Raw genomic sequence first — 27,763 nt, 5'->3', positions numbered from 1 at the left:
CCAAATCTGGACCTCTCCCAACACTACCTGAGGGCAAGGCTAGGTGGCACTGGGAGTCAGGACTCCCTCAGAAGGGTTGACCAGCCTACACCCTTCATCCTTAGGGACTCTTTCTGGGATAGGTTTGGGCATGAGACAAGCTGCCTCCACGGATGGCCTAAGGTGGTCTGGCCTGGTTTGGCCTCTCCTTTTCTGCCCCAGCAGCTCTGTTCTCTTATGTCCCTGAATTCTAGATGCCTTCACAGGTGAGATGCCTGTGGGGAGGGTATGAGGCAGAGGAAACGGGTTTTGTTTGTTTTTCTCCTTGATCATCGGCTTCCACGAGGAATCCCAGAACGCACCTTGTGCTTCCTGGCAGAGGACATCAATCTGCTTAGTCTCCAGGGACGCTGCCTTATTCCAATCCTAGGCACCCTAGGCACGGGGCCACGCTCTGGGTTTTGGGATCCGCAGGGCACTAGGACCCGGCGGGGCGAAGGGGACAGCCCATGTGCCTGCGTTCCCTCCCACCCCACTGCTCCTGCTCCATTGTCTGGGAACTGCAGCCGCGGGCCGGCGGCGCAGGGAACTAGCTGGCCACAGCGGCTGGCGCGGAGCGGGCGCGGGAGATGTGGGGACAGATTGCAGCCACCTGAGCCGCGCGCCGGTTACCCTCCTTTGGTGGGAAGGAGTGCGCCTCGATGACTGAACGCAAGGCTGCGGCCCCTCGGGGGCCCTACGGTGCCTGGTTCTGCCTCCTGGTGGCTCTCGCCCTGGAAGTCGTGAGAGGTCAGAGGGAAGGGAGGGGTGGGGAGGGGCGACCTGGCCCTGTCCGTCCGAGGCCACGCGCCATTGATGCCCCCAAGCCACTGGACTCTAGAACTAAACCTAGAGCGATGCCCTGGAGAGGTCTAACCTTGGGAAACCGGTTCCCAGCCAACAGCCCTTTGGCTTTCTTCTCTGTGCACCACCTAGATGCTCCTAAAGTCTTTTCACTCCCATCTTCACTAGCCCGGTCCCAACTCCTCTGCGAGCCCCTCTCCAGCCGCGACATCTAACCCGGCTGCCCTGCTTCCCCGTGCACCACCTCTTCCTAACCTGCAGTTCTAGTCCCCAGAAACCCGCTGGTTAGTCACAGGAATGCAAAACAGGCTCTTTGCCTGAGACCCGAGAGATATGCCTCTGCCCCCCCCCCTCTCTCCCTTTCCCCCTCTCTCTCTCCCCCTCTCTCTCCCTGTTCCAAGGAGATCTCCAACATTGGAGTCTTCTGGGAGAGTCCCAGCCTTGCCTTTCCGAGCCCTTGTGGGTGCACCCATCACTGAGTACGAAAGGGGCAGCAGCTACCGCGTGCCTGCCATAAGCTGGGGCTGAAAGGTGGAAGATGTTATGGGAATTGGGAGATGGCGAAGTAGTCTCTACCTTTCTGCCCCCATCAAGAGGGCTGGATTCTCCGTGATGGGAGACCATGGAAGTCCGTGGGAGTCAGGCTACTGAGCATCTTGTAATTATGGAAACATTGAATTAGAAGGTGGACCGGAGCCACCCTAAGGACCAACAACAGTCACTCACTTGTTACCCTTAGGGATACTGGTGCGCGGGCGCGCGCGCGGGGGGGGGGCACTCTAGAGAAAAGCCCCGCCGTCCCAGCTCAGCTGTGGGGCTGAGAGAGCTGGTTCTGGAACTTCTTTTAGGTACCTGCTCCAAACCCTGCAGAACCAGTGGGGGTCCTAATAACCCCTCCACAGTGAGGGAAGGAAAGCTTTTTCATTTGGCTCACTAACAATCTCACTTCCAGTATGATCTACACCAAGCTTCCAAAACCCTCCCCTGCTCACCGGGTTATGAAATACTCCCACCCCTTGTACCAGTGAGGAAGGAAACCCAGGCTCCAAGATGCTGGTGACTGGCCCATCTTTCATGGAGTAGAGCTAGGGCATAAAGTCAGATCTCTCCCCTTATCCCCCAAACCTCTTCAGGGAGAGTCATGGGAATTACAGAATGAGTAAGACAGAGCCTGGGGTTCACATAATACAGGAGAGGCAGCAGAGCCAAGCCCATGGACTGCACTTGGGGTTCCAGGTACTCTGGAGAAACGGGAGGATTGTTCCCCATCTTAGAAAAGCAGTAGCAGCAAGCAGAGCCGGAACAAGGTGTCCAGCAAGGGGCTGAATGACCACAGAAGGCTTCCTCGAGGAGGCAGGGTGTACTCTTGACCCTGAAGGAGGGTGGGGGCACAGTGTGAAGGCCACATGGCATGCTGGGGTTGCCCTGGATGGAACGGCTGGGTAGCTAGGTGGTGAGATCCTGACTGGCCTCTCAGGTCCACTGCAGGTTGGAGAACCCTCATACATCATTTTTTACATCCATTAAGTGGAATTTGTAGTAATAGAATTTAATCCAAAGAATTGTGTGGGAACTGAAAGACTTACTACATGTAAAATTGAATCTGTGTGGGGTTAAGTGCTTTAAAAATTGTTACTATTTGGGGATGATAGTACAAATCAATATAGCCATAGTGGACCTTTGTGCTTTTTATGAACAAATATTCCATCTCTTCTGGTTCGTGTTCCCACCCTTAGGGAGTGCCAGTTGCTGCATGGACCTATTTGGTACCCTCCCAAGTGTCATTGCTGAACCCCAATCCCTAGCTAGGACTAGGGCTTGGTCCCCAGAATGGGTCAAGTTTGGAAATTTGATGTGGGTGTGCCATGACAGTAATTGGACTTGGAAGGGGTGACCAGCCATGTCCATGAAAGGACACGGACACAGCAAAAACAGACTCCATTTCTACAAAGCTCAACTGGGAACCATCTTTTACTGAGTAGTTCCCAATGCAGGAGGAGCTGTGTCCTCCAAATGCCCTATCTGAGGCAGGGATATGTAGGGGAGATGTTGAAAAGGCTCTGCTGGAGGGAGAGATAAGTTCTGGGTAAGATAGAAGGAATAGCTGGGAAGTTTACATCCGATCCCTGACTCTCCAACTCTGACTGCTTTTAAGAGGCTCTCAGTACCTCAGTCACCTCGTCTGTGAAATGGGATGATTCCTCTACATCTGGGAGATGGTACATTTGTAGTCCACTTTGCCCTCTCCCCCCCAGCCCCACACTGAGAATGAAGCCCACCCAGTCCAACCTCTGTGAGTTCTGTAGCTATCTGACATCTCCTTTCCTTATTCCTCTTCAGTTAGCAGTAACCATGATACCCTGGACCCCATCTACCTGCCAGTGGCCCTGGAACTCCTAGATGCCCCTGAGCATTTTCGTGTGCAGCAGGTGGGCCATTACCCACCTGCCAACTCTTCCCTGGCCTCCCGCTCTGAGACTTTCCTGCTCATGCAGCCCTGGCCCAGGGCACAGCCGCTTCTCCGGGCCTCCTACCCACCCTTTGCCACTCAGCAGGTAAGGCTAGGGCCCGGGAACTCCCAGGCAAATCAGAGTCATGGGGTTCTGGGGCTCTTCTCATTCTCCTATCTAAGTACCAGCAAGGGATTGGGCACATTAGGGTGATGTGGCCATAGACACCTTTTCCCCATTCTCTACACCGAGATTAGAAGCCTGAAATCCCACCTTCCCAGACCTGGCTATGGTGTTATCTGCCTCTCCACTCGACCCTACAGATGAGCATGTTTGCCCTTTTCCAGGTGGTCCCTCCTAGGGTCACCGAGCCCCACCGGCGGCCTGTCCCTTGGGATGTGCGGGCTGTTTCCGTGGAAGCAGCGGTGACTCCAGCAGAACCCTATGCCCGTGTCCTCTTCCACCTCAAAGGGCAGGATTGGCCACCAGGACCTGGCAGCTTGCCCTGTGCCCGACTACATGCCACACACCCTGCAGGCACTGCCCACCGAGCCTGCCGCTTCCAGGTGAGTGGGTTGTTTCTGTTGCTGCACCATGCAGGTGTGGTGCCAGGGTCTAAAGGAAAGGACCCTACCACAGTCTGAGAGTCTAGGGCATCGCCACCTGGCTCTGTTTTGGTTCCCGATTGCCCTAGGAGAGGGCTCCTTGAGGATTTCAGTCCATGATGCATGGTTTTAGGGCACATAATTCCCACCTATAGGGAACTGGAGAAGAAAGAAATGAAGCAACTGTCAGAGTCGCTGTCACAGAGTCATTTACCTTTGTGTGTGGTGACGGAACTTTTGTGGGTTCTATTTTCATTATTGTGCAGTTGAGCCCAAATACCCACTGGAAAGAGCCGTTCCTTTTCTCTCCTCTCCTCTCCTCTCTTCTCCTCTCCTCTCCTCTCCTCTCCTCTCCTCTCCTCTCCTCTCCTCTCCTCTCCTCTCCTCTCCTCTCCTTTTCTTTTTTTTCTTTTTTCTTTCTTTTTAATCTTTCATTTATTTTATATGAGTACACTGTAGCTGCCTTCAGACAAACCAGAAGAGGGCATCAGATCCCATTACAGATGGTTGTGAGCCACCATGTGACTGCTGGGAATTGAACTCAGGACCTCTGGAAGAGCAGTCAGTGCTCTTAAACTGCTGAGCCATCTCTCCAGCCCCAAGAACTGTTTCTTGATATTCTGAGCTCTAGGCAAGTCCTGGGATGTGGTAAAGATTATCCCATTTTGCTCTGAGTCTGTTCAAGAAGAGTGACCTACAGAGTAGTCTGAGACCCAGATCTGGTGGGTCCCAGGAGACATCCTTGGTTCTGCCTTCCATAGGTTTTTCTGCTAATGGGAGCAAGTCTCCTTCCCACCCTTCTCAGGGCCAACCACAGCCTTTGCTCTCTTTTGTGTTTGCAGCCATCTCTGGGTGCCTGTGTGGTGGAACTGCAATTCCCCTCTCACTGGTTCTCCCAAAGTGCCACCACAAGGGCCGAACTGGCCTACACGCTGGAGCCTGCAGGCGAGGGCCCTGGGGGCTGTGGCCTTGGCACAGAGGAGGAACCCAGGGAGCAGGCTCTCCCAGTGGGTGGTGTGGAGCTGCACCCTGAGGACCCCCCACAGTACCAGGAGGTACCTCTGGATGAAGCAGTCACTTTGCGTGCACCTGATGTGCCAATGAGGCCTGGCCAGCTCTTCACTGCCACCCTTCTGCTTCGACACAACTTCACTGCGAGCCTTCTTACTCTGCGGTGCGTACCAGGCCCCTGTGGGTGGAAGAGGTAATAGGGGCTTAAGTGGGAAGACAGTGGGTTTCTAGTTTTCCTGTGGTCTTGCTGGAGCTCTGGGTCTCCACTAACAGTGAGTTCTGCATAAAAGTCCTAAGTAGTTTATTGCAAGATACTGTGCTGGGTACAATCCAGAAGTAGAAAGACTCCCTGGGACTTTATGTCCTGGGGTAGAGGAGGCAGGAGAGGCTTGGAGCCTGAGAAGTGTAGTGTCCAGTGCTGGGTTATGCTCAAACGATGTTAAGATGGGTATGGCTTGAGTTTCTCCTGCTTGGGCGGGGGCTTTGGACAAAGCCCACTCCTTCCCATCAAAGACACCCATTCTGTTACCTTTTCTATAGGAAACTACTCCCAAGCATCCTCTGTCATACCCAGTGAAGCTGGCAAGGATGTGTAGTGTAACTTCCCCTCTACATTTGTGGGTCTCTGGGAGTCTCACCCCACATGACTCCCTACCTACCCCTCAGGCCTACTCAGTCTCTGCCATCCACTGGCTCCACAGATCTTTCAGTACAAGTCCTGTGTCTCCACACTGGAGCTGTTGCACAGAAGTGTGCAAGGCCCCGCCCCCATCTGTACCAAGGACTGGAAGAGAAAGCATGAATTAGATCAGACAGCATGGGAGTGGGGTGCTCAGGTGAAGCTATGATAAACCCTGAGGACTTGGGCAGAGTAGGGGAAAATCATCTCCTACCTCCAAGAAATAGTATTTAGGAAGAAACTTAGACTAGGCTGTGGGTGTAGCCTGGGCAAAGGCCTGGGGACATGAATGTGAGTTGGGCTAGGGAAAGATGACTCTTGGTGTGGCCCAAACCCAGAATGTATAAAGAGATGTCACTGCACTTATTGAGGCTGAGTCAGGACCTGAAGGCTCTGGAACACCATACCTGGGCTTCAACTTGTGGGCAGTAGAGAGTTGTAAGTGGCTTTGGGGTAGGCAGAGAAATATGTGACCTGTCTCGAGTTGGGGTCCTTCTGGAAGGAATAAAAGGAGATTCTAGTTGGAACTGGGGAGACCAGACATGGGGGTGATATCTCTGGTTCCTCATCTGTCTTCCTAAAGCAATCGGCAGCTCAGTCTCCATCTTGACCAACAACCTGTACCCTCTTTGCAGGATTAAGGTGAAGAAAGGGCTGCAGGTGATAGCTGCCCGCCCAGCCCAGCCCACCCTCTGGACTGCTAAGTTAGACCGCTTCAAGGGCTCAAAGCACCACACCAGCCTGATCACCTGTCACCGTGCTGGGCCTGCAGGGCCAGATTCCAGGTGCCTAAAGAGTTCTAGCCCTGGAGTGTTGGGGAATAGGTTGGGCATCTGATGGGTCATTTGGGGACATAGATTAGTGGTTCTGAGGATGTTCAAAGGGGCCTGGAGGCCAAGTTGGGCTCTGTAGCCAGGATTCAAGCTTAGGCTCTGTCACTTTCCACTGTGATCTTGGGGGATTCACATCACTTCTGTGCCTTGGCCTTCTTGACAGTCAAATGGGGATAATTGTAAAGCCTGCTCATGAACGCAGTGGGTAGCTGGCGAACACTCAGCTCATCTCTCTTCTGCCAGCAGCCCCCTTGAACTGTCCGAGTTCCTGTGGGTGGACTTTGCAGTGGAGAACAGCACTGGTGGGGGTGTGGCAGTCACTCGCCCTGTCACGTGGCAGCTGGAGTACCCAGGTCAGGCCCCCGAAGCAGAGAAGGACAAAATGGTGTGGGAGATCCTGGTGTCTGAGCGGGACATCAGAGCCCTCATCCCTCTGGCCAAGGTAAGAGCCTACTCTTTGTGCTCAGCCCCACTAGAAGCCTGGTCCCAGGAACCCCAGGAGGTGAGAGCCCTGGAATTAAATGCCCCTTATACCCTCAGGCTGAGGAGCTGGTGAACACGGCTCCATTGACTGGAGTGCCCCAGCGTATTCCGGTGCGGCTCGTCACTGTGGACAGTGGGGGAGCCTTGGAGGAGGTGACAGAGCACATTGGCTGTGAGTCAGCCAATACACAGGTCCTGCAGGTGAGTGGCAGTGCTTGTCCCTATGAGTCTGCACAGCCGAACAAAATAACTTTGCTCCTTACTGCAGTACGTCTCCAAGGGAACAGCTTCTCAACCCCAGACCTCACGGGCAGGGACAGGATGTCAATCTCCCGGTGCCCCCACTTCCCCCAATCGTGGTCTCTAGAGTAGAGTGGGAACTGAAAGCTTAGCCCTAAGCTTTATTATTATCATTATTATTATTTTGATTTTTCAAGACAGGATTTCTCTGTGTAGCCCTGACTGTCCCTGAACTCACTCTGTAGACCAAGCTGGCCTTGAACTCAGAGAGATCCTCCTGCCTCTGCCTCTCAAGTGCTGGAATTAAAAGCCTGCACCACCACTGCCCAGACTTAAGCTTATTCTCACATTTATTGTCCAGTCGTCCATCTTGGCCCTGGCCAGGGAGCTAAGCTGGAAGACTGCGTGTGCTTTGGAGTCGGGGAGGTTTTGGGGGAGACCTGTGTTAGTTACTTTTCTCAATGCTGAGACAAAATGCCTGGCAAAAGCAGCTTAGGAAGGAAGGAAGGAAGGGGTGTTCTGTAGTTCTGGGGTACGTACGGTCCGTTACGGCCGGGGAGAAGAGTGGAGGAGCTGGAGGCTCCCTCTGCACCGGAGTCAGGAGGCAGAGAGATGAACCCTGGTGCTCACTGAGCTCAGTTGTGGAATTCCCTCACAGACACGTCTCCAGATTTGTCTCCTAGGGAGGTCTGGGTCTTGTCAAGCTGACACTATTAATCATCACAGCCCATCTTTGTTATTAGCTGTGTGCTCATGTGCAAGTGTCCTAACCACTCTGAGCCTCCAGTCTCTCCACTTCTAACATATTATTACGTTGCTGGAAGAATGAAAAGTACCTAAGACAGTGCCCAGTGAGAGCAAGAACTGAAGTATCGGCAGTTACTGCTGTTATAATATGATGAATCAATAATAATAAGCACTGTTGTAATGAACTGGGGGGAGGGAGTTAAGAGGATAGACACCTTCCTCTGTCTCGAGGTCCCAGTGAGGAAGCATTGGCCCAGATCCCAGGCAGTAGTGACAGCACCTTGGGGGCTTCTGGAGGGATAGGTGGGTCTGTCTAGCCCCTCTGCCATCAAGTACTTAGCTACAGCTACCGCTGGCTGTTAGGTGCCTCCAGCACCAATGTCTGAGATTGGCACCGAGGAGCTAAAGTTGTGAGTTCAACCCAGACCCTGCTAGGAGGACCCTGCTAGCATGTATGTTGCATGCAAATGGCCCAGCTCATCCCTTGGGGAACCTACAGTAACGCCCCTGGAGTGGATTTTGGTAGTACAGCAAAATACTTTAAGCTAAGAGCACCTCCCCCCACCCCGTCCAGACCACCACACAACATGTATTTATGATATCAGAGCTGAATTTGAATTTTGTAGCCCTGCTTATAGCTGGAGTAGGTGACGCTGTATCAGTGCCTATCATTTGTGTCTCCACACATCTCTGCCTTGCCATAGGTATCTGAGGCCTGTGATGCTGTGTTCGTGGCTGGCCAGGAGAGCCGGGGTGCCAAGGGGGTGAGGGTGGACTTCTGGTGGCGCCGACTTCGGGCCTCACTAAAGCTGACTGTATGGGCCCCACTCCTGCCCTTGCGCATTGAGCTGACTGACACCACTCTGGAACAAATCCGAGGCTGGAGGGTCCCAGGCTCAGCAGAAGGGTGAGTACAGACCCGCCTGCAGGAGCGCATAGGACACAGGGCTTAGTGAATTCCTTCTGGGACTAAAGGTACACAGCAGACACTTCCGTGGACCCGGGCTGGGGTCTGAGACACTGCTCGCTACTTGCAATGCCTTCTGCCCATCCAACCCGTATTAATTACTTTCCGTGTTGCCATGACAAAATATTTGACAAGAGAAAAAGAAGGAACACGGGGTTGATTTTGGCTCACAGTTCAAAGTATAATCCATTGTGATGGGCTAGTCATAGTGGCAGGGGTTGAGACAGCTGGACAGGCCACACTGCATTCAAGTCAGGAAGCAGGGAGGTAGATGGATGGATGGATGGATGGATGGATGGATGCTGGTGCTCATCCCAGTCTGAACTTCTTACTCAGTAGTGGGACCCCAGCTGATGAGATGCTACTGCCCATAGTTAGGGTGCATCTTCCCACCTCAGTCACCCTGATTAAAAAGCTACCTTGCTGTCATGCCCAGAGATTTGTCTCCTAGATGATTCTAGATTTTTGTCAAGTTGACAATATTAGCTATCACCCTACCTTTGACTGTCAGAACCCTGGCCACTGTAGTGTAACCTGGCAACCTCCATACTCCCTCTCCCCCTGAAAGTGTTCACTATTCAAAGCCTTGAATGGCTCCAAGCTCCATAGAAATCCATCACACTGGGTAGTGGGGAGGCTCATCTGAACCCGAGAGCAAGGATGAAGTGTACTGTGAGGAATGTAGCTCTTAGGCCCTGTAGAAACTGAGTTGTTACCCCACTGCCTTGTCACCGTCCCACTCCAGAGGTATACAGAAACAGCAGCAGTCAACTGATAGACTGGCACATTTCATTAGTCTGGACTAGGAGCCGGGCATCACTGACCTGAGCAGAAAGACTCAGCACCCAGAAAGAGTATTCAGAACAGAGTTTAAAGAACAAGAGGCATACACCAGTCTTGTTACTGTAGTAGCTATTTTATCATTTGTGCAAGCTGAGGCTGGAGCAAGGGCATTAGGCTTCCATCTAGAACCTCTAGATAGGTGGCTGGGCAGGGCCTGCCCGGAGTTTGGAGTCTGGGGGAAGGAGTGGTCTCCAGTGGGCGGGGCCCTCACTGACGCCCCTCCCCGCAGGCAGCTGGAGCCTGAGACTGCTGCTGAGGAGGTGGAGCGGCGCTCCCGTGGCTGCCGCCTGCAGTACCAGAGAGCTGGTGTGCGCTTCTTGGTGCCCTTTGCGGCTCACCCGCTGGACGGTGGCCGTCGCCTCACCCACCTACTCGGTCCTGACTGGTTGCTGGATGTGAGTCACCTCGTGGCAGCCCATGCCCATGTGCAAGATCCTCGCATAGCCTCCTTGGAAGGTGGCCGCATCCTAGTGGGACGGGAGCCTGGAGTCACCTCTATCGAGGTGAGCCGCCACAGGGGACGCCAAAGAGCAAGACTTTGTCCCCTTCCCACAGGGTACTGGTGTCCCCAGACTGTTCATGGTTAGGTGTGAAGGCTGCAGACGGGGCTTACTGTGACCAGGGAGAATAGGTGGGCAGTCGGAGCATAGGGGACTAAATGAGAATGGAGATAACTGTAGGAAATGCTATAGGTGTGAAGGGATAGGGTATAGTATAGGTGTGTGGGGACCAGGCCTCCAGAAAAAGGACACAGTCCTCTGGTATGGATTGGAGTGTGTGTTAGTGTAGAGATGGTGATGCCAAAACAGGGTCCTTTAGGGGAGACTGTGTGGGGGAGACCCCCTCACTTTCAGTCGCTTTCTACTCTTAGGTTCGTTCCCCGCTGTCTGACGCCATCCTGGGGGAGCAGGCACTGGCTGTGACAGACGACAAGGTCTCAGTGCTGGATCTGCGAGTACAGCCGGTGATGGGCATCTCACTGTCCTTGAGCCGGGGCATGTCCCACCCTGGAGAAGTCACAGCCACATGCTGGGCCCAGTCAGCTCTTCCAGCCCCAAAGCAGGTGATGGCCGGGGGTGAGAGAGCATGGTCAGATACCATAGGTGGGGGGTGATGGAGGAGAAGGATAGGAGGAAGTGGGCCCTGGTATGTGGACCGCTTGCTCTGGGGTTTTCCAAATAAGGACTACTTCCCTGTGAGGTAGTGAGTTCTCTGGCTGGAAGTGATGAAGCAGTGGCTGGCTGGAGTATGGCGTTGGGAGGTTCATTAGGTGTTCCTGAGGACTCAGACCCCTGGGCTGAGTGGCAGACAGGTGATTGACACGCGTCCCCTCTCTCCCTGTGTTTTGTCCATTCGCCTGTGTCTCTCTTCCCTCCGTGCTCTTTCTTCCGTGTGGCCTGTCACTGTGGGAGTGTTCTGTGTGTGCATGCGTGCGTGCCCTCGCGTGTCTCTGCTTGTGTCCGTGTGCCCTGCAGGAGGTGGCCCTCTCCCTGTGGCTGTCCTTCTCTGACCACACTTTGGCCCCAGCCGAGCTCTACGACCGCAATGACCTGGGGCTGTCGGTCTCAGCTGAGGAGCCCAGTGCTGTTCTGCCAGCCGAAGAGCAGGGAGCCCAGCTTGGTGTGGTGGTGAGTGGTGTGGGTGCCGAAGGGCTGCCCCTACACGTGGCTCTGCACCCACCCGAACCCTGCCGCCGGGGCCGCCATCGCGTTCCCCTGGCATCAGGCACCGCCTGGCTGGGGTTGCCCCCTTTGCCCACACCAGTTCCTGCCCTCCCATCCAGCCCTGTCCGGACCTCACCGTTCACAGAAGCCACGGTGGAGGGAAAGCGGCAGATAGCAGGTGATATGGGGGGCCATGTGGGTATTAGGGGCAAGTTTGAGCGGGCAGAGGAAGAAGCTGGGAAGGAAGAAAATGAGGCCAAAGAAGAGGAGGAAGATGAGGAAGAGATGGTGCCTGCCCCTCAGCGTGTCACCGACCTAGAGCTGGGGATGTATGCTCTTCTGGGCATCTTCTGTTTGGCCATCCTCATCTTCCTGGTCAATGGTGTGGTCTTTGTGTTGCGCTACCAGCGCAAAGAGCCTCCAGACAGCGCTACAGACCCTGCCTCCCCTCAGCCACATAACTGGGTCTGGCTGGGCACCAATCAGGAGGAACTGAGTCGGCAGCTGGACCGATGCTCTTCCTCGGGTCCACCCAAGGGGGAGGGGGGCTGCCCTTGTGAAAGTGGGGCAGGAGGGGATGCCTCAACCGTGGCCCCCAGTGCTTCAGAGAGCCCTGCTGGCTCCTCGAGCACCCTGGCCCGCAAAGAAGCCGGGGGACGTCGGAAGCGAGTCGAGTTTGTGACATTTGCACCAGCACCCCCAACCCAGCCGCCTGAGGAGCCTGTAGGGGCCCCCGCTGTACAGTCCATCCTGGTGGCAGGTGAGGAGGACATCCGCTGGGTGTGCGAGGACATGGGGCTGAAGGACCCAGAGGAGCTTCGAAACTACATGGAGAGGATCCGGGGCAGCTCCTGACCACTCCCTGACCTGCCAGGGGCAGCTTGGCCCACCAGCTCAGGCACTGGGACCAATGGGATCGCTGGCTAATCGTCTTGCCTGACCCTCATTCTCATCCTCTGGTGCTTGTTGATCTGAGTCCCCTGCTGGGTCCCCTCGGGGACCCCGTCCCAGGCCCCTTTCACCCCCACCCCTTGTCATGGACTATGGTCAAGAGGGAGGGCGCATGCCCCTTATTTATGGGAACCACTTCATTCTACTGTTGGGTACAGAATAAATGAGAAAAGAATGGGCATAGCTGGTACTGCTGTGACACTCTCTGTCAGGGTGGGTGGAGACCATTAGCCTCTGACCCTGCTGGACGAGCGCTGGGAGGCTGGGTCCTGGCGAGTCCTCTCATAGCGACCAGCAATCCAGAGAAACAGGACGGCTGTGACAGCCTCAATGCCGGCCAGCAGGAAGAAGTAACGGTCCATCTGACAGTTGTTGATGTTCCCTGGGGACGGGAGGGCTGGCATGTGGGTGGGGAGAGGCTCGATGGGTTAGTAGCTAAAGCCACACTCCAACTGGCGTGGCCTAAGAATGCTGGGGAGAGAGCCCTCTAGTATCTTAACGCCCCAAGTGTTTCTTGGTATGTCTCCCATTCCTCTATTTGAAGGCTTGAAGCAAACATCAGGAAGCAAGAAGGTGCCTCTGAGGGCCACTGAGTCTAAAGCATGGCTGTTCTTCCCAACCCTAAGCCTCCCTCCAGTCCTGTCTTCTCTGGAGAGGGTCCCCTCTCACTTACCAAAGTCCTTGGGGCAGTACATCCAGCCCCCAGGAAAAGACAGTAGGGCCACCAAGCCAGAGCCTAGCAGTGAGCCCACCCCGGAAAGGCAGAAGAAGATGCCCATAATTGCACCCTGCATGGAGCGTGGGGCTTCTGAGTAAGCGAACTCCAGACCTGTGGGAGAGACAGGGAAGGGACTTGAACTTCAGGGCGAGCAGAGATGGGTCAAAGTGTGTGGAATCCCACTCTCCCAAACCTCTCTCTGATTCCTTTGGATGCCGTCGTGGCTGACAGCACCGGCGGACCTGACGTGATGCACGTTATCTGCCCTGCTCACCCACACCTGATGAAGCACTCAGCCCGGATTCCATAAACATGACCCAGAGCTCCTGGGTCCCCCAGTGATGGGGACAGGTTACAGCGGAGTCAGCAGCTGCTTCAGCTTCTCCCTCACCTTCTGTGCCCACCTTCCTTCCACACCATCACCAAAACCATTTCCATCCAGCCTCTAAAACAGGTTCCAAATGGAGGCCTCCCTTTCTGCCCCATTTTTCCTGGAGCCTGACCTCATCACCCACACATGACTGGAAGTGTCACCATGCAGGCTCAGCCACTGGACCCATGTGACTCTGCTCCTCGAGCTTTCCTCTCCAGTGCCATCCCCCTCCCTCCACTACCATGCTCCTGGCCCATGTAGTTAGCACTGCATTATGATCCTTCCCACACTTGCTGAGTTCAGCTTTTCCAGAAGCCCGTCTTGTCCCTCCCTGCCTTACCCACAACCCAGCCACACTTTACAGCCCCCAGGCTAGCACTGGTTGTGCCTTTTTGTAAGTTCACAGTTTTATCATCAAAACGTAGAATTTCCACCAGGGCCTAGTGGAAGAGCCTACCCACTGCTTACAGTCCTGGCTCCCTGACCAGGTTGGAACAGGATTAGGAGTGTACACACACACACACACACACACACACACACACACACACACACACTGATTTCCCGAAGGGAGGAGCCCCCAAGCCAGGGGATTATTGAGGAAAGAGGCAAAAGCAGAAGGCCGACAGTCCCCAGCACGTGGGAATCTATGGAAAGTGCCTTTTAACCAACTCCACAGGGTCTGCTGTAGAGCTGGCTCAAGCCTGAAAGTCCCTCAAACCTCACTGGAACAGATGCAGACCTCCCTCATTCAAAACCACGGCTCCCTTCCATACAGAGGCCACAGTGCTGTGCCCATGGTTCCCTCCTGGTTTGGAGGTAACACCCAAGCAGAGCCCAGAACCAGCGTAAGAGCCGGGGAGGGAATCCGGTGTACCTGGGATGCTGGCAAAGATCTCACTGACCCCGATGAGCAGGTACTGGGGGATCTGCCACCAGATAGACAGTGGCGCTGCATAGTATAAGTCCTTCCCAATCAGCTGAGGCACTGTCTGGTTGGCAGCAATGTACTGTAAGCGTTCTTTCTCCAGGACTCCTAAGGGATTGTGGGGTGGGGAGCAAGAGAACATCAGACCACCCCAGGCAGTTTAGAGCTTGAGTTCCAACACCCCACCCTGCCACCTTAGCTGCTAGGAATCTCAGCTAGGTCTTGCATTTCATAGGAGTTATTAACCCAGGCTGTTATGACATTCTTTGCAAATGAAGAAAGTGAAACTTAGGTTGAGCAATCCGCCCAGAGTCACACAGGTGATAATCAGTTAGAGTTAGTTAGAATCTTAGTCCCAGTACATCTGGTTTTCAAGCGGGGCTATTTTTCCATAAGATCACATGGCTTCTCTAGGGCAAGGTTAGGTATAATGGCCATGTTTCCAACCTAGATTTTATCGTCTTCTCCCCTTCAGTGCTTGGGGAACACCTTTGCCCTGGTGAATGAATCACAATCAGATTGGACTTGTATTCCAATCCTGGCCCTTCCATTGGCTTGTTGTGCAACCCTGGCCAAGTCATCTAACCTTGCGGAGACTCCATCCCCTTACCCAAGAAGCACTAAAGGCCCTGGGGATAGAATGCCGGAGGATGGCATAAGACAAAATATTTTAAAGAGCAGAGGCATAAAAGAATTTCGTTTGTGTTGTGATCAACAAGGCAGTGTTCACTTAGCTTTGTAATTTTTTTTCTTTGTTTTCAGACAGTCTCAGGTAGCCCAGGTTGGCCTTGAAATCCTGGTCCTTCTGGGTGCTGAGGGCCACCAAGTGTGCACCATCCAGTGACTTTCACTCTCTTATACTATGTGTCTCGAGGGCAGGACCTCTCAAGGTCTGAATGAACACGATGCATCACGCACCTGCCACAATGATGGAGGTGAACCCAAAGAACATGCCCAGGGCCATTTTCTGCAGAGATGAGGGCAGCAGCTTGCACCGCAGCAGCAGAGGATCAATCAAGTGATCCTTGACAGGGATCAGAATCAGGATCACCGCAACATTGGCCAGTAGGAGCCAGGCTTCTGGGATCTGGGGGGGAGAGAGCCAGGATAGGCAGGCTAGCTGAGCAGAAAGAGCTCTGGGCTGGACAATATCCCTGAGTAACCGAGGGCTAGTGGTCCTGTCCCAACACCAACACCCATGGAACTTCTCAGTTGTGGTGACCAGGGGGACAGGATTATATCAAGGAAGGCAAAGAAGTTCTTCCTAGACACAACTTTACATCCTGAGCACAACATGGAAAGGGTCTCAGAGAAATAGGAGAAAAGTCAGTGAACTGGGGGGTACAAAATGCACAGTGAACAATGGCGTTGGGAGACACCTGGCCTGAGTTCTGTGGGCAGCTGATCTTGCTGAGAGGGGGGACTTGGTGTTGCATACCACCACCACCACCACCACCACCACCACCACCACCACCACCACCCCGCAGGTGCTTTTCTTGTGTTCTAAGCATGCTGCCTCACTGAGAGCTGGGGTGGGGTGGGGTGCAGCCAGCTTCATTTCCTCCTATTCACAAAGGATGTAGATTCTCACAACCCTGGCCTGGCTAGGGCTGGCCAAGCACTTACTCTCTTACCCTGTAGTTACTGCTATCTGATCTCAGCAACAAAGAGATGTTAGGGTTGGTCCTGAAGATGTTGGGGATATGGAGGTGGAGACCTTGGAGGACATAGGTGGACTGCATCTGTGGAGAGAAGGAGACAGGTTGGGGTGGAGCTGGTCCCTGAACCTCTGGCTCCAGGATGCTTCAGGATAGACATTCCTTAGCCACAGCCCCGGGGCAGCTGGTCCTTCTCCATATCAGGGAAAGGCACCTTCAGCCTACTTCTCATTGAGAGGCAGCCTTGGGCATGGAGACTTCTGATGTTCTTAGGCTATGGGCAGTGCCCACAGATGATCTCAGACCTAGCTGCTGCCACTCACCTGCTCTTCCTGTTTGTCTCCAGGTCTCACACAGGGTGGGTATGGGCAAGTGTTTACTGAAATGGGGAACATAATGGCATGGCTGCCTCCACTGGAATTTGTCCTCCAACAATGAAGACAAGCTGAGTGCTGAAGGTTGACACAGCCAGTGGAGAGGTACTGATCTACCACAGGGCTTTGGAAACAGTTGCTGGAAGGAGCAGGTTTGGTGCCCTCAACTCTCGCTCTACCAGACATTGCCAGACTAGCTGCCCTAGAGTGCTGGGATTCTAGGAGACTCCTGGCAGAGGACCATACTGGGGGTGCTCTGGGATCCCTTGGGTCAGCAGCCACTTGTCCACCACTTCGGAAGGATGTCAATGTCCTGACAGCTGTTATAGACATCTTGCCCATGTCCCTGTATCATGGGACAGTCTGTGCCACCCTAGACTAGCAGCCTATGATAGGAATCTTAGGCTCTCTACAATGAAGAGTGTGTAGGTGGCAATGGCCTTGTTACTTGGGGGTTAGGAGTGGATTAGGTTGCTGCCCTGATTCCACACATGTGCACTCTGCATATGAAGTCTGTGTACACACATGCACATGCATGGATACATACATGCCTGCACACACACACACACACACACACACACACACACACCATTACCCTGGGGGAAGTAATGCTATGTCTTTTAAGACAGACTGAGCCCATGAGGGGCTGGGGTGCCAGGCCCCTGATCAGAAGGCAGAGGTGACTACCTGGAAATATACCATCCAATAAGGCACAAGGGTCACCATCACAGGCAGGATCTTCACCAGCACCTGGAAGTTGGCCATATCTTCTTGTGGAGAAGGTCCAGGCTGGTTAGACCTCTGGTCAGGCAACAGGTGGGCACTTTCAGAGTCCCTTTAAGGCAATAGGGAGAAAAAAAGAGACAGCCACAACTCAACTCTCTCTACAACCAAGGCCACTGTTTCTCCCTCCACCATCCTCCTTCCAGAATCCCATTGCATGAGGGATGAGGATGGGGGTAGGGTGGCTCAGCTGGTAAAGGCACTTGCCTTTAATCTGAGTTTAATCCCCAGGGCCCACACAGTGAATGGAGAGGACCAACTCCCAGACCCCCCCGAATCCCAGCCACTCCTAGCAGCAGCTCCATCACCCTTACTATCACCCCCCACTAGTAAGGTGATTGATGCCACCCAAGCTTTCATGGGCGGTCTCAGACTTCTCTCAAGCTATACACAGCATTTGGATTAGGGTGGTAAAACCAGGGTCAGAGGAAAACAGTCTTCAGCGATTCTCTCTCTCTCTCTCTCTCTCTCTCTCTCTCTCTCTCTCTCTCTCTCACACACACACACACACACACCCATGGCATCCATTTACTACAAGAACCATGAAAGTCCCAGTACACACCTGACTCAGAGTCTGCCACAGGTTTGATGTGCCCCAGTTCCCTTGCTGCTGACCCCAAGCCCATCCTCAGTGGACTTAACAATGAGGTAGAGAGCAGAGAGGCAGAGATGGAAGAGCCATTACCAGGAGACCGACCACCACTCTAACCTTTGCCCCTTGCCCTTAGGGTTTCTGAACCTTTCTCATCTGAAAGTCCTGAGCTGTCCTCTGAGATGCTAAAGGGAAAATGTCCAGCTGGTCTTCCTCAGGAACAGCTGCCATCACCCCCTCCCCACCCATCATTCTGTGTTGTTCCTTACCAGCACTATGGTGGGTTTCTCTTGCCAAATCCAAGCTAGCTTTGCGACACTTGGACCATGCCATGCTTTGCAAGTGTAAGCCTCTGCAAGCCTTAAGAAGACCCACAGCTTCTTCAGCCTCCCATGGTCTGGAACATTCCTCCTTAGAATCTTCCCAGACACCGTCGCCAAAGAAGTGCAAGCAACAGATGAGGCCATACGAAGGGGAAACTGAGGTTCTCACCAGCAGTCCCAGCTGAGCTCTGACCTCACCATCTATTCCCACCATGTGAGAATGTTCTAGAATCCAGCCCTTTGAAGCTCCCAAATGACCCAGTGATGTCAAGAGCAGCAGAAGACAAGCCCCACTAACCCTAGTTATCCTCAGCAGTTGAGAAAGGAAGAAAAGCTAGTACTTGAGTTAGTTGCGGTGGGTTTGTGAAGCAGTAAGAGCTAATTAAACCACCAGACTCCTTGACACTGACAGACCTCCAGCAACCGAACAGGCTGGGGAAGGCTGGTGTATCCTTCTGCTCTAGATCCCACAGAGCCCAGCTGGGGCTGGGTCCAGGCAGGAGTTAGAGCTAGATCTGCTTGTCATAAGTAGCCAACTGTACATAGCAGAATTTTATTCAATTCTAAAGAACAATGAAATTATGAAATCTGAGGGAAATGGGTGGAAGTAGAAAGTATCCTAGTAAGTGAGGTAACCCAGGCTCAGAAAGACAATGCTGTATGGTCTCTCGCGTGTGTGGATCCCAGCTGCTAACTACTGCTACATGTGTATATGTATGTGTGATTGTGTTTAGATGCTAGGAAACCAGAAAGGAGACCAGGAAAGGAGAACAAAAGAGGCTTAAATGGAGGGTTAGGAAGGTGATAGAATGCATGAGATAGAAAGCAGGACGCAAGGATAGGGGCAGAAGGGTAGAGTGAGGAGTGGGGCAGAGAGATGAAGAGGGAAGGGTTAACAAAAACTTAGGATGTATCAAAATGCCAGAAGGAAACCTGCTATGTTGTAAGCTAGTTACAAAAAGAGATTGGAGGTGCAGCAAGATGGCTCAATAGGTTAAGGCTCTTGCCACCAAGTCTCACCACCCGAGTTTGATCCCTGGGTTCCATATGATACAGAGAAGCAGTTCCCACAAGTATGATCTCCATATGCATGTACACACACGCACACGCACACAGGCATGCACAATTTTAAGGAGGAAAAAAGAAAGCCAGAGGGACACTGATGGTCTTGGCAGCAGTGGTGATGTGTGGATGGGACTGGCAGTAAAAATCAACACTGCCAGTGGGTTGTCGGTAACAATCAGAACAGGCAGATAACAGGGTGGCCACAGGGAAGCTTCCTGAGATATGATCTGAATCTTTAGAGAGGTGTTATCCTTTCTTGAATCTCAAAGGATGACACAAGGTTCTTGGACAAGAAAAAAATTTGGGTAGTCTCAGGATAAAGGGCAAGGAGCAAAGGTCAAAGGTGGAGCCACAGTTGATCTAGTTATTCTAAACTAAACAGCCCTGTTATCAAGTGAAATAGAATATTCAGAAAGCAACTGGCATGGCTCCTCTCTCAGGAGCTCACACCTGAGAGAAATGTCCATGGAAACGCTTGGTAGTCAACTTCCGTCTTTTTCATCCAGTCTTTAAAAAAATTTATTTACTTAATGTTTGAGTGTGCAAGTGTGTGTGTGTTTGTATGTGTGTATGTATGTGCATGTATGTGTGTGTATTTTGTGTATGTATGTGTATATGTGTGTCTGTTTTTGTGTGTGTATCTGTTTGTGTATGTGTGTATATGTGTTTATTTGTTTATATGTGTTTGTGTGTATATACATGTGTGCATGTGTATGTGCATGTGTGCTGTTGTTCAGTACATGAACACAGGTGTCTTAGTTAACTTAACTGTCAAGTCACCTGAGAAGAGAGTCTCAACTGAGAGGTTGCCCAGATAAGATTGGCCTGTAGGAACGTCTATGGGAAGTTGTTATGATTTTTAATTGATGTAGGATGCCCCAGCCCACTGTGGTGAGCACCATTACCTGGGCAGGTGGCCCTGGGTTGTATAGGAAAAGCCCACATGAACCAGGGCAAGCGAGAGAGAAGTATTCCTTAATAGTTTCTGCTTCAAGTTCCTGCCCTGACTTTCTTGAGCGATGGGCTATAACCTGTAAGCTGAAATAAACTCTTTCCTCCTCTAAGTTGTTACTCTAAACAGGATTTCTTTGTGTATGTAGCCTTGGCCACCCTGGAGCTCGTTCTGTAGACCAGGCTGGCCTCTAACTCACAGAGATCCACCTGTCTCTGCCTCCTTAGTGCTGGGATTAAGGACCTGCCCACCATCACTGCCCAGTTTCTCTAAGTTACTTTTGATCATGGTGTTTGTCACAGCAACAGAATGAAATTACATTATGTGTGCACTTTCCTGTGTAGGCTAGAGGTGATGCTGAGTATCTTTCTTAATTCCTTCTCACCTATTAACATGTTTTAAAAGTTGTGTGTGACAGAAGGAGAGAGTGGTAGGGTAGGAGGGAGGGAGTGAGAAGGAGAGAGTGGGAGGGTAGGAGGGAGGGAGTGAGAAGGAGAGAGTGGGAGGGTAGGAGGGAGGGAGTGAGAAGGAGAGAGTGGGAGGGTAGGAGGGAGGGAGTGAGAAGGAGAGAGAGAGAGAGAGAGAGAGAGAGAGAGAGGGAGAGGGAGAGGGAGAGGGAGAGGGAGAGAGAAAGAGAGAGAGAAGCACACATACACATGGAGGCCAGAGGTCACCTGATTGAGATAGGTTCTCTCACTGAACCTGAATTGGGCTCTTGACCAGAAAACCAGTGATCCTCTGTCTCCACTCCCTCCACCCCCCAGTGCTGGGATTACAAGCATGCATGTGACCGTGCCTTGCTTTCACATGGGTTCTAAACTCAGGTCCTCATGCTTATGCAGCGAACACTTTATAAAGTAAGACATCTCTCAAGCCATTGTGTGTGTGTGTGTGTGTGTGTGTGTGTGTGTGTGTGTGTGTGTTTACACAGGTGCAAATGTTTGCATGTGCATGGAGAGGCCAGAGAATGACGTTGGAAGCTGGAGTCTCATTTTCAGGGATACTGTCTGCCTTCTTTGAGATGATCTCATTGGCCTGCAGCTCAAGAATTAGGCTAGGATGGATGTTCAGCAAGTCCTAGTGACTCACCTGTCTCTACCTCCCCAGTGCTGAGACTGTAGGTTTGTGCCATCATGGCAGGAATTGGCGATGGGGGCCGGTACTGGGGTTGGAACTCAGGCTCTCAAAGTACTTGGAAAGTAAGCACTTTACTGCTTGGGCTGTCCCCACATCTCTGCCCTCGTGATCTCTAGTTAAGGAATCACCAGTAATACACCACCAACATCAGCACCGGCACCACCATCACTTTCTGGTTAACCACCCTCCTCCATCATAGTGGCTCCAACCCACTGCAGAGCAGCTTTTCATTCAGTGCCAGGCCCGAAGCTGAACCAGAAACAAGTTGGACTTGCCCCCAACCCACGGGGTGGTGCATGGCAGGCACTTTTGCCCATTGTTACCTGGAAGAGGACCTCCGGCAGGGACAGCAGTTTTGGAACGCAAGCTTCAGCATAGATGACACTTGGCTGCCTGTTGGGGGCTTGGTGATGAAGACTGGTGTGGCAAAGAGAAAAATGAAGAATGCCAGGCCCACGAGGCCCACGATGATGCTGTAGCCCCATAGGAAGCTGATGTTCTGCTCGATGAAAGCCACCACCAACAGGGACAATATGGCACCCAGGTTGATGCTCCAATAGAACCAGTTGAAGAAGCGGCGGGTGGCATCGCGCCCGAGATCCATCACCTGCCATTCAGCCAGGAATGAGAGTGAGGGAGGACCCAGGGGGTCAGTGTATACATATTCCATTAAATATATATTATCCATTAAATGAAAAATGAATATACTTTTTCATGTATGTGGTATACATATGTGTTCACGCATGTTTGCTTGTACATAGGTACACATGTCCTGAGAGTGCTCATGCACATGGAGGTCTGAGGCTTGTTATCAGGAGTCATCCTCAATTTGCTAGTTCACCTTATTCAGTGAGGTAGGGTCTCTCAATCAAACCTAGAGTTCACCAACATTGCACGTCTCTTTAGCCAGGTTGTTCTGGGGATTTTATTTCTGCTTTTCAAGGCTGAAATTGCAGGTGGGCCACCAAGTCCACTTGACAGTCTGTGTGGCTTCTGGGAATTCAGACTCTGGTCTTCATCCTTGCACAGTGAGCATGCTAATTGCTGAGCAATCTCTCCCATCCGTGACTATACCCTTCTCCTGAGTGCCAGTTAACAACTGAAACACTCTCACCCAGCTGTTTTTATATGCTCATGACACCCATTGGTTTTTTATTGTCACCAACTAGGACATACAACAACTGTCTTCAAAGCCATTCTACTCACTTCTGGTTGATTTATTCCTTTGTCTTTGAACAAAACACACTGTGCATCACTTTCATAATCAGCAAAAAAGTCTCAGTTCATTCCACACTATTAAACGTGACCTATGCTGGCTACTGAAAGATTAGACTGAGACTGATTAAGAATTTCATCTGCAGCTTGAGTTGCAACCTGAGTATGGCATGGAAGGTTGCCCCTCTGATGTCCCTCCCTCCCTTCTATCCATGTTCAAACAGAGCAGGTGGGTGGAGGTGCTTCTAAATGTATAGCATTCTGAGCAGACTCTGACCTTATGAAAAAAATATCTTTCACAGACCCCTTAGCAAGGTCAGATCTTACCCCAGGATTTAGGTCAATCTACAGTAGATCCTCCCACTCTGGCCTGCTGCCTCTGGCTAGCTGCACTGGCTGCATTCCCAGACCATGACCCCTAGATTTTGATTCAATAGCTCAGAAGAAAGGCCCAGGCTCCTGCATTTATAAAAAGTCTTAAGAACTGAGGGTCACTTCTTAAATGAATCGAGAGAGAGAGAGAGAGAGAGAGAGAGAGAGAGAGAGAGAGAACATGTGTGCAAGTATGTTGAGGTTGTATGCATGCATTATGTATTTGTACATATGTGTATGTGCATATATGCGCATGTGTGCATGTGTGCATATGCATGCGTGTGCTGAGGTTTATCTATGTGTGAGCATGCACTGGGATGACAGGCATGTGTCAATGTAACACTGTGCTTTTTACAGGGCTTCTAGGACCCGTCTCGGGTCCTCATGTTTTTGTACCATGTAGTCTTACCCTTTTACCCTCTAGCTTCCATGCTGAAGGTCTAGTTTAGGGGCTCAGGCATGCTACACATGTGCTCTACCACTGAGATATACCCCCAGCCCTCTTTGACTTTTATTTTGAAACATATTTTCACTAAGTAGTAGAGACTAATCTTGAACTTACTAGTGGAGAATTTACCATTCTCCTTTCCAAACCTCCCAAGTAGTTGGGATTACAGGCCTGCCATACCAGATCTGGCTAACAGCCATATTCCAATAACCACCAAATCTCAGAATCCTTCCCTATCCTTCCACCCTTTCCAAGCATGGGATACATATTTCCACTTACTAAGAGGATTCTCCCATGCTTTCCGTGCAGCTGTTAATGCTGAGGAAGAGACAAATGTTTTTCTCCTTATCTAAATGTAAAGTTATAACCCGAACAGATGTGCTTAAAATTGCAGTGCCTTGGGGATTCCATGAGGTACCCTTGGCGAATGAAGGAGGGGCACAGCCATGTCAGCTTGCCGGGAATCCTTGCCTGGACCTTCAAGCAGAAAGTTGAATACACCCCATTATGAACAGCTACTTCCATTTATTAATAATTGGAAGTAAGTACACATGACAAGTGTAGCTGGGAGAGAAAGGCCAGGCAGCCCATGCGGGATATAAATGAGGCCTTCTAGAGCAAGCGAATACCTTGTGGAGAATGATGGATGGCCCTTCCTGAAATCAGCAAGTGTGCTGAACTCGTAGCTCCTAGGCATGGCTCTTTTCCAGATGGTGCCTACTCCCCAAGTCCCTAGACTGACTACTTAATCTCCTGAATGCTACAGCAGCCTATCTAGTGCTCGGCTACTCCCAATCCTGTGGCCCCACCCATCTCTCCACTGAGTAGAGCCATCTCTAAAGAACTCAAATCCAATGTAGTCTACGCTGCCTCAAGGCAGTCCGTTGTCTCTACGGTTTCCTAGGGGGTGAGATACAAAGACAGCAAAGATTACAGGGATGTGGGAAGGGAAAGGAACCCTTCAACCCAGAGTCTGGTTTGAAGCCTCTCACAGGCCGAGGTTCAAGAATTTCAGCACAATGAATTTGTTGTGAAGGTTGCCAACACAGAAATAAATATTTATCTTATACATAGCGGTTTTTGTTAAAATAACAATAACTGAGCTCGAGAGATGACTTACTGAGTAAAACCATGGATGTTACAAAGGCTCAGTGATCTGTTGTCTGGGCAACCAGCTCTTCCACCAGAAGGAAGAAGAGATGCTCAGTGGCTGAGGCCCTTGGAAGTATGGTGGGAAGGCCACTGATGAGAGGCCAGAAAAGAGAAATGGTAGCCTTTAGAAAATATTCACAAGTGTGGTCTAGGAATCCCAACTGCTAGTGGCAGACAACGCCCTGTAACCCTACCAGGGCTGAATTTTGATCAATAGGAACTACCTAGATTTGCATAACTCTCATTTGCATAGTTAATATTACCCAACAGAAAATTCTATATATAGCAGCTCGTGCTAACCTCTCAGAACTGTGCACTCCCCATCTGAGCTGTCTTCCTTCATGGGGCCCAAAATCACATGCCTGGAATGCCCACAAAGAGACTCATTCTAACCAAATGAAGACTCACACATTATTACCCTGTACTGTAGGCAGCATAACAGCTACTTCCCAGCCTGCTCTCCCGGGTATCACATTCAATATCAATACATTTTTCTTTGTATTCAGTTTTATAGAGTAGGTCAATTACTTGCCTACTAGCCCCTGTTTTTGTTTGTTTGTTTGTTTTGGTTTTATTTGTTTATTTATCTATTTATTTATTTGGTTTCTTCGAGACACAGTTTCTCTGTGCAGCCCTGGCTGTCCTGGAATTCACTTTGTAGACCAGGCTGGCTTTGAACTCAGAAATCCGCCTGCCTCTGCCTCTCAAGTGCTGGGATTAAAGGTGTGCACCACCACCGCCCAACTCTACTAGCCCCTGTTAATAGTCAGCCATCCCTATCTACGCCAGGGTTTCAGGACAGTTGGGAGTGGGTAAATAGGTGGGATATCAATCAAAGAGTACAAGTTAATAGAAGAAGGAACATTCCTTTCAGTGAGTGTTGGGAATCTCCTGGTCTCAGGATGTTCACCAACACCTATAACTCAAACTCCCAGGGACCTGGCACCTTCTGTAGCCTCTCCTATGCATCTGCTCACATGTGTGCACATGGACTCACTTGCAAAGACACAAACACACATAAGCAATACAATAAGTGCTATTAAAAATCATGGGAAGTCCTTAGTAAAGGACTCTGGTCACAGTAGGGGCGCTGGATTGTGGATGCCAGCCAGAAGACACCTCATTTAAAACTGTGAGTGCTTTTGAGGAGGGCAGAGTAAATGAGAGAGAAGTACAGAGCGCCCAGTAGCCTGAACACACTGCCACCGTCACCTGTCCCCCCTTCTATGGACACCTCATCTTTCCCATGGCTGTCTATTTGTGTTTCTGCATTCCACCTGTGATTATTCACACCGTGTGTGGTTGTTTTAATAATATCCCTTCCTAGTGTTTATTATCAACAATCCCACTTGTGCACAGCTACCCAAACGGAGCCATGCTGGCAAGACTTTGTCAGTCATTTACCCACTGCCTCTGCTGTTTCTGGGTGAGAAAAGGCTGGCTGGCTCCTGCACCTGCACCCAAGTCCCAGTGACACACTCAGACAGGGCTCAAGCCAGGACCTGAGACTCAGCTGCTTCACCGTCCCTCGGGACCTGCTCTCTGTCATCTGAGATAAGTTGAGGGGCTACAACACTACTCACCTGGGGGATAGTTAAGAGGACCACATTAAAACATGGAAAGGGGGCTGGTGAGATGGCTCAGTGGGTAAGAGCACCCGACTGCTCTTCCGAAGGTCCAGAGTTCAAATCCCAGCAACCACATGGTGGCTCACAACCATCTGTAACAAGATCTGATGTCCTCTTCTGGAGTGTCTGAAGACAGCTGCAGTGTACTTACATATAATAAATAAATAAATAAATCTTTAAAAAAAAAAAAAACATGGAAAGGAACTAGGCATGGTGGCTCGCATTTGAAATCCTAGCACCTAGGAGTCTGAGTCAGGGGCATAGCCACAAATGCAAGGCCAACCTGGGCTCCTTAATGAATTCTAGACTGATCTGGGTTACAGAGGTGTAGGTTAAAACAAGAAAGACAGACACACACACACACACATCACTGGGGCAGACATGGTAGCTAGCACCATGGGAGGTTCAGGAGTCCATAGCTCTCCACAGGCACAAATCAAGTTGGAGGCCAGCCTAGAAAATTGGGACTCTGTCTTAAAGAATAAAAGGCAATAGGCATGGGGCATGGGGCATGGCTCAGAGGGCCATGGGAGCTGTGGCTAGTCCTCCTGAGTCCTCCTGACTCTTTCTAGAGCAAGCAGCCCATCTGTTTTCATATAAGGAAACTGATGTTGAGAGGGGAAGTAGTTTGCCTGAAGTCCCTCTGGAGGCTAGAACCTCCATCTCAGGATTTCCAGTCCCCCTTGGCCTCCGTGGCACAATGCCTCTGACCACTCACCTGGTCAGCCCCGAACGAGGTGAGGGTGCTCCTGACGGAGCTGGCAGCCAGGGCCAGGAGCAGCAACACCAAGTAGAGGGTGGTCGCGCAGTAGGGGCTGGACCAGGAGCCTTGGCAGCTTGAGGATGGGCAGGCAGGTTCCAGTGGCAACTCGGGCATCTCTCCACAGAAGGATCTGCGGCCATCATTGGTGATGGTGGTGAGCAACAAGCCAGAGGCAGCCAGATAGAGCAGCAGGCTGAGCGAGATAGTGAGGAAGCGTCCCAGGTACACGTCTGCCAGCCAGCCCCCCACTGGAGCCAGCAGGTAGGAGGCGCCTAGGAAGAGGAGTGTGGCCCGTGATGCCTGTTGGCCGTCCCAATTGAAGTTCAAGCTGTTGAGGTAGAGCACGAGGTTGGAGGTGACACCAAAGAAGGCAGCGCGTTCCAGCATCTGCACTAGCAGCACCGCAGCAGCAGCTGTCCGTCTCCACCGTCGTGGTCCCCGCGGGCCTCGGGCCACCAGCGGTTGTCGCTCTCCGGACCTGCTTGGTTGCTCTTCCGCGCGAGGGGCAGACATCCTGGCCTTCCTGTCTCCGTGACCCAGACTCTCTCCTCTGTCCTCCCCTCCTCTCCCCTAACCCTGATCGCCCTCTTTTCTCACCCCGTGTCGTTCTCTCTCTCTTTTTCCCTCAGGTCCCTCTCCTTGCTACCTAGTTTCTATCTCCACTTGAACTCTCCACTCACTCCTTCCCCTCCCAGTTCTTCTTGTTCATCTCCCCTGTGCTTCTATCAAATCGTCTCCTTTCCTTCCTCTGCTCTGGCCTAGTCTACCCCCCCCCCCCCAACCCTACCCCATCATCCTGCTTGCTCCACTACCTTATCCTCCCGGCCCCCCTTTCCTCTAGTGTCCCCGGTTAACTGCCTTTTCTAATTGTCCCCTTCTCTTATGATACCTGGGCCTCAATGTCTCCCCTGGCCCGGCCACCTCCTCTACACACTCCTTTTTGCTTGACTGCTTCTCTTCCTTCCTTAGTCCCCTCTGGCTCTTCCTCTC

General features: G+C 51.8%; 2 protein-coding genes across 5 annotated transcripts; one reads left to right on the top strand and one right to left on the bottom strand.

Moving 5' to 3' along the window:
* The first annotated feature begins 101 nt into the window (after window positions 1–101).
* Window positions 102–12,478, top strand: Tmem132a (transmembrane protein 132A). Of its 4 annotated transcripts, none has more exons than XR_003952832.1 (11): window positions 102–768; window positions 3,163–3,377; window positions 3,620–3,838; window positions 4,720–5,051; window positions 6,203–6,352; window positions 6,647–6,842; window positions 6,941–7,084; window positions 8,575–8,777; window positions 9,914–10,183; window positions 10,552–10,743; window positions 11,156–12,476. XR_003952832.1 is itself a non-coding variant. In NM_133804.2 (11 exons), exons 1-11 carry the CDS (start codon window positions 681–683, stop codon window positions 12,197–12,199), a joined length of 3,057 nt encoding a protein of 1,018 aa, NP_598565.2. In that variant the 5' UTR covers window positions 528–680; the 3' UTR covers window positions 12,200–12,478. The 4 variants fall into 4 exon arrangements, 2 of the variants coding, with proteins under 2 accessions (NP_598565.2, NP_001365847.1); XR_386529.3 differs by having other exon boundaries at window positions 109–768; window positions 6,644–6,842; NM_133804.2 differs by having other exon boundaries at window positions 528–768; window positions 9,910–10,183; window positions 11,156–12,478.
* On the bottom strand, window positions 12,392–27,763 carry Slc15a3 (solute carrier family 15, member 3). The gene is made up of 8 exons (NM_023044.2): window positions 26,729–27,763; window positions 21,519–21,802; window positions 17,031–17,178; window positions 15,946–16,053; window positions 15,230–15,398; window positions 14,261–14,419; window positions 12,969–13,124; window positions 12,392–12,677 (listed from the first exon to the last, which is right to left on the bottom strand). Exons 1-8 carry the CDS (start codon window positions 27,284–27,286, stop codon window positions 12,523–12,525), a joined length of 1,737 nt encoding a protein of 578 aa, NP_075531.2. The 5' UTR covers window positions 27,287–27,763; the 3' UTR covers window positions 12,392–12,522.

Source organism: Mus musculus, chromosome 19 (assembly GCF_000001635.26).
Source record: "Mus musculus strain C57BL/6J chromosome 19, GRCm38.p6 C57BL/6J".
In the NCBI taxonomy this organism is placed as follows: domain Eukaryota; kingdom Metazoa; phylum Chordata; class Mammalia; order Rodentia; family Muridae; genus Mus; species Mus musculus.
This window is presented reverse-complemented; position numbering and strand designations above follow the sequence as displayed.

What these genes read in the sequence shown, in the direction of transcription:
- Tmem132a (NM_001378918.1), top strand. Translation starts at nt 681, where the DNA reads ATGACTGAACGCAAGGCTGCGGCCCCTCGGGGGCCCTACGGTGCCTGG. An exon ending in CTGGAGTCACCTCTATCGAG is followed by an intron (nt 10,184 to 10,551) that starts GTGAGCCGCCAC and finishes TTCTACTCTTAG; the next exon opens with GTTCGTTCCCCGCTGTCTGA. An exon ending in CTCTTCCAGCCCCAAAGCAG is followed by an intron (nt 10,744 to 11,155) that starts GTGATGGCCGGG and finishes TGTGCCCTGCAG; the next exon opens with GAGGTGGCCCTCTCCCTGTG.
- Slc15a3 (NM_023044.2), bottom strand. Translation starts at nt 27,286, where the DNA reads ATGTCTGCCCCTCGCGCGGAAGAGCAACCAAGCAGGTCCGGAGAGCGA. An exon ending in TGCCGGAGGTCCTCTTCCAG is followed by an intron (nt 17,179 to 21,518) that starts GTAACAATGGGC and finishes ATTGCCTTAAAG; the next exon opens with GGACTCTGAAAGTGCCCACC. An exon ending in GATCTTTGCCAGCATCCCAG is followed by an intron (nt 13,125 to 14,260) that starts GTACACCGGATT and finishes TCTCTCCCACAG; the next exon opens with GTCTGGAGTTCGCTTACTCA.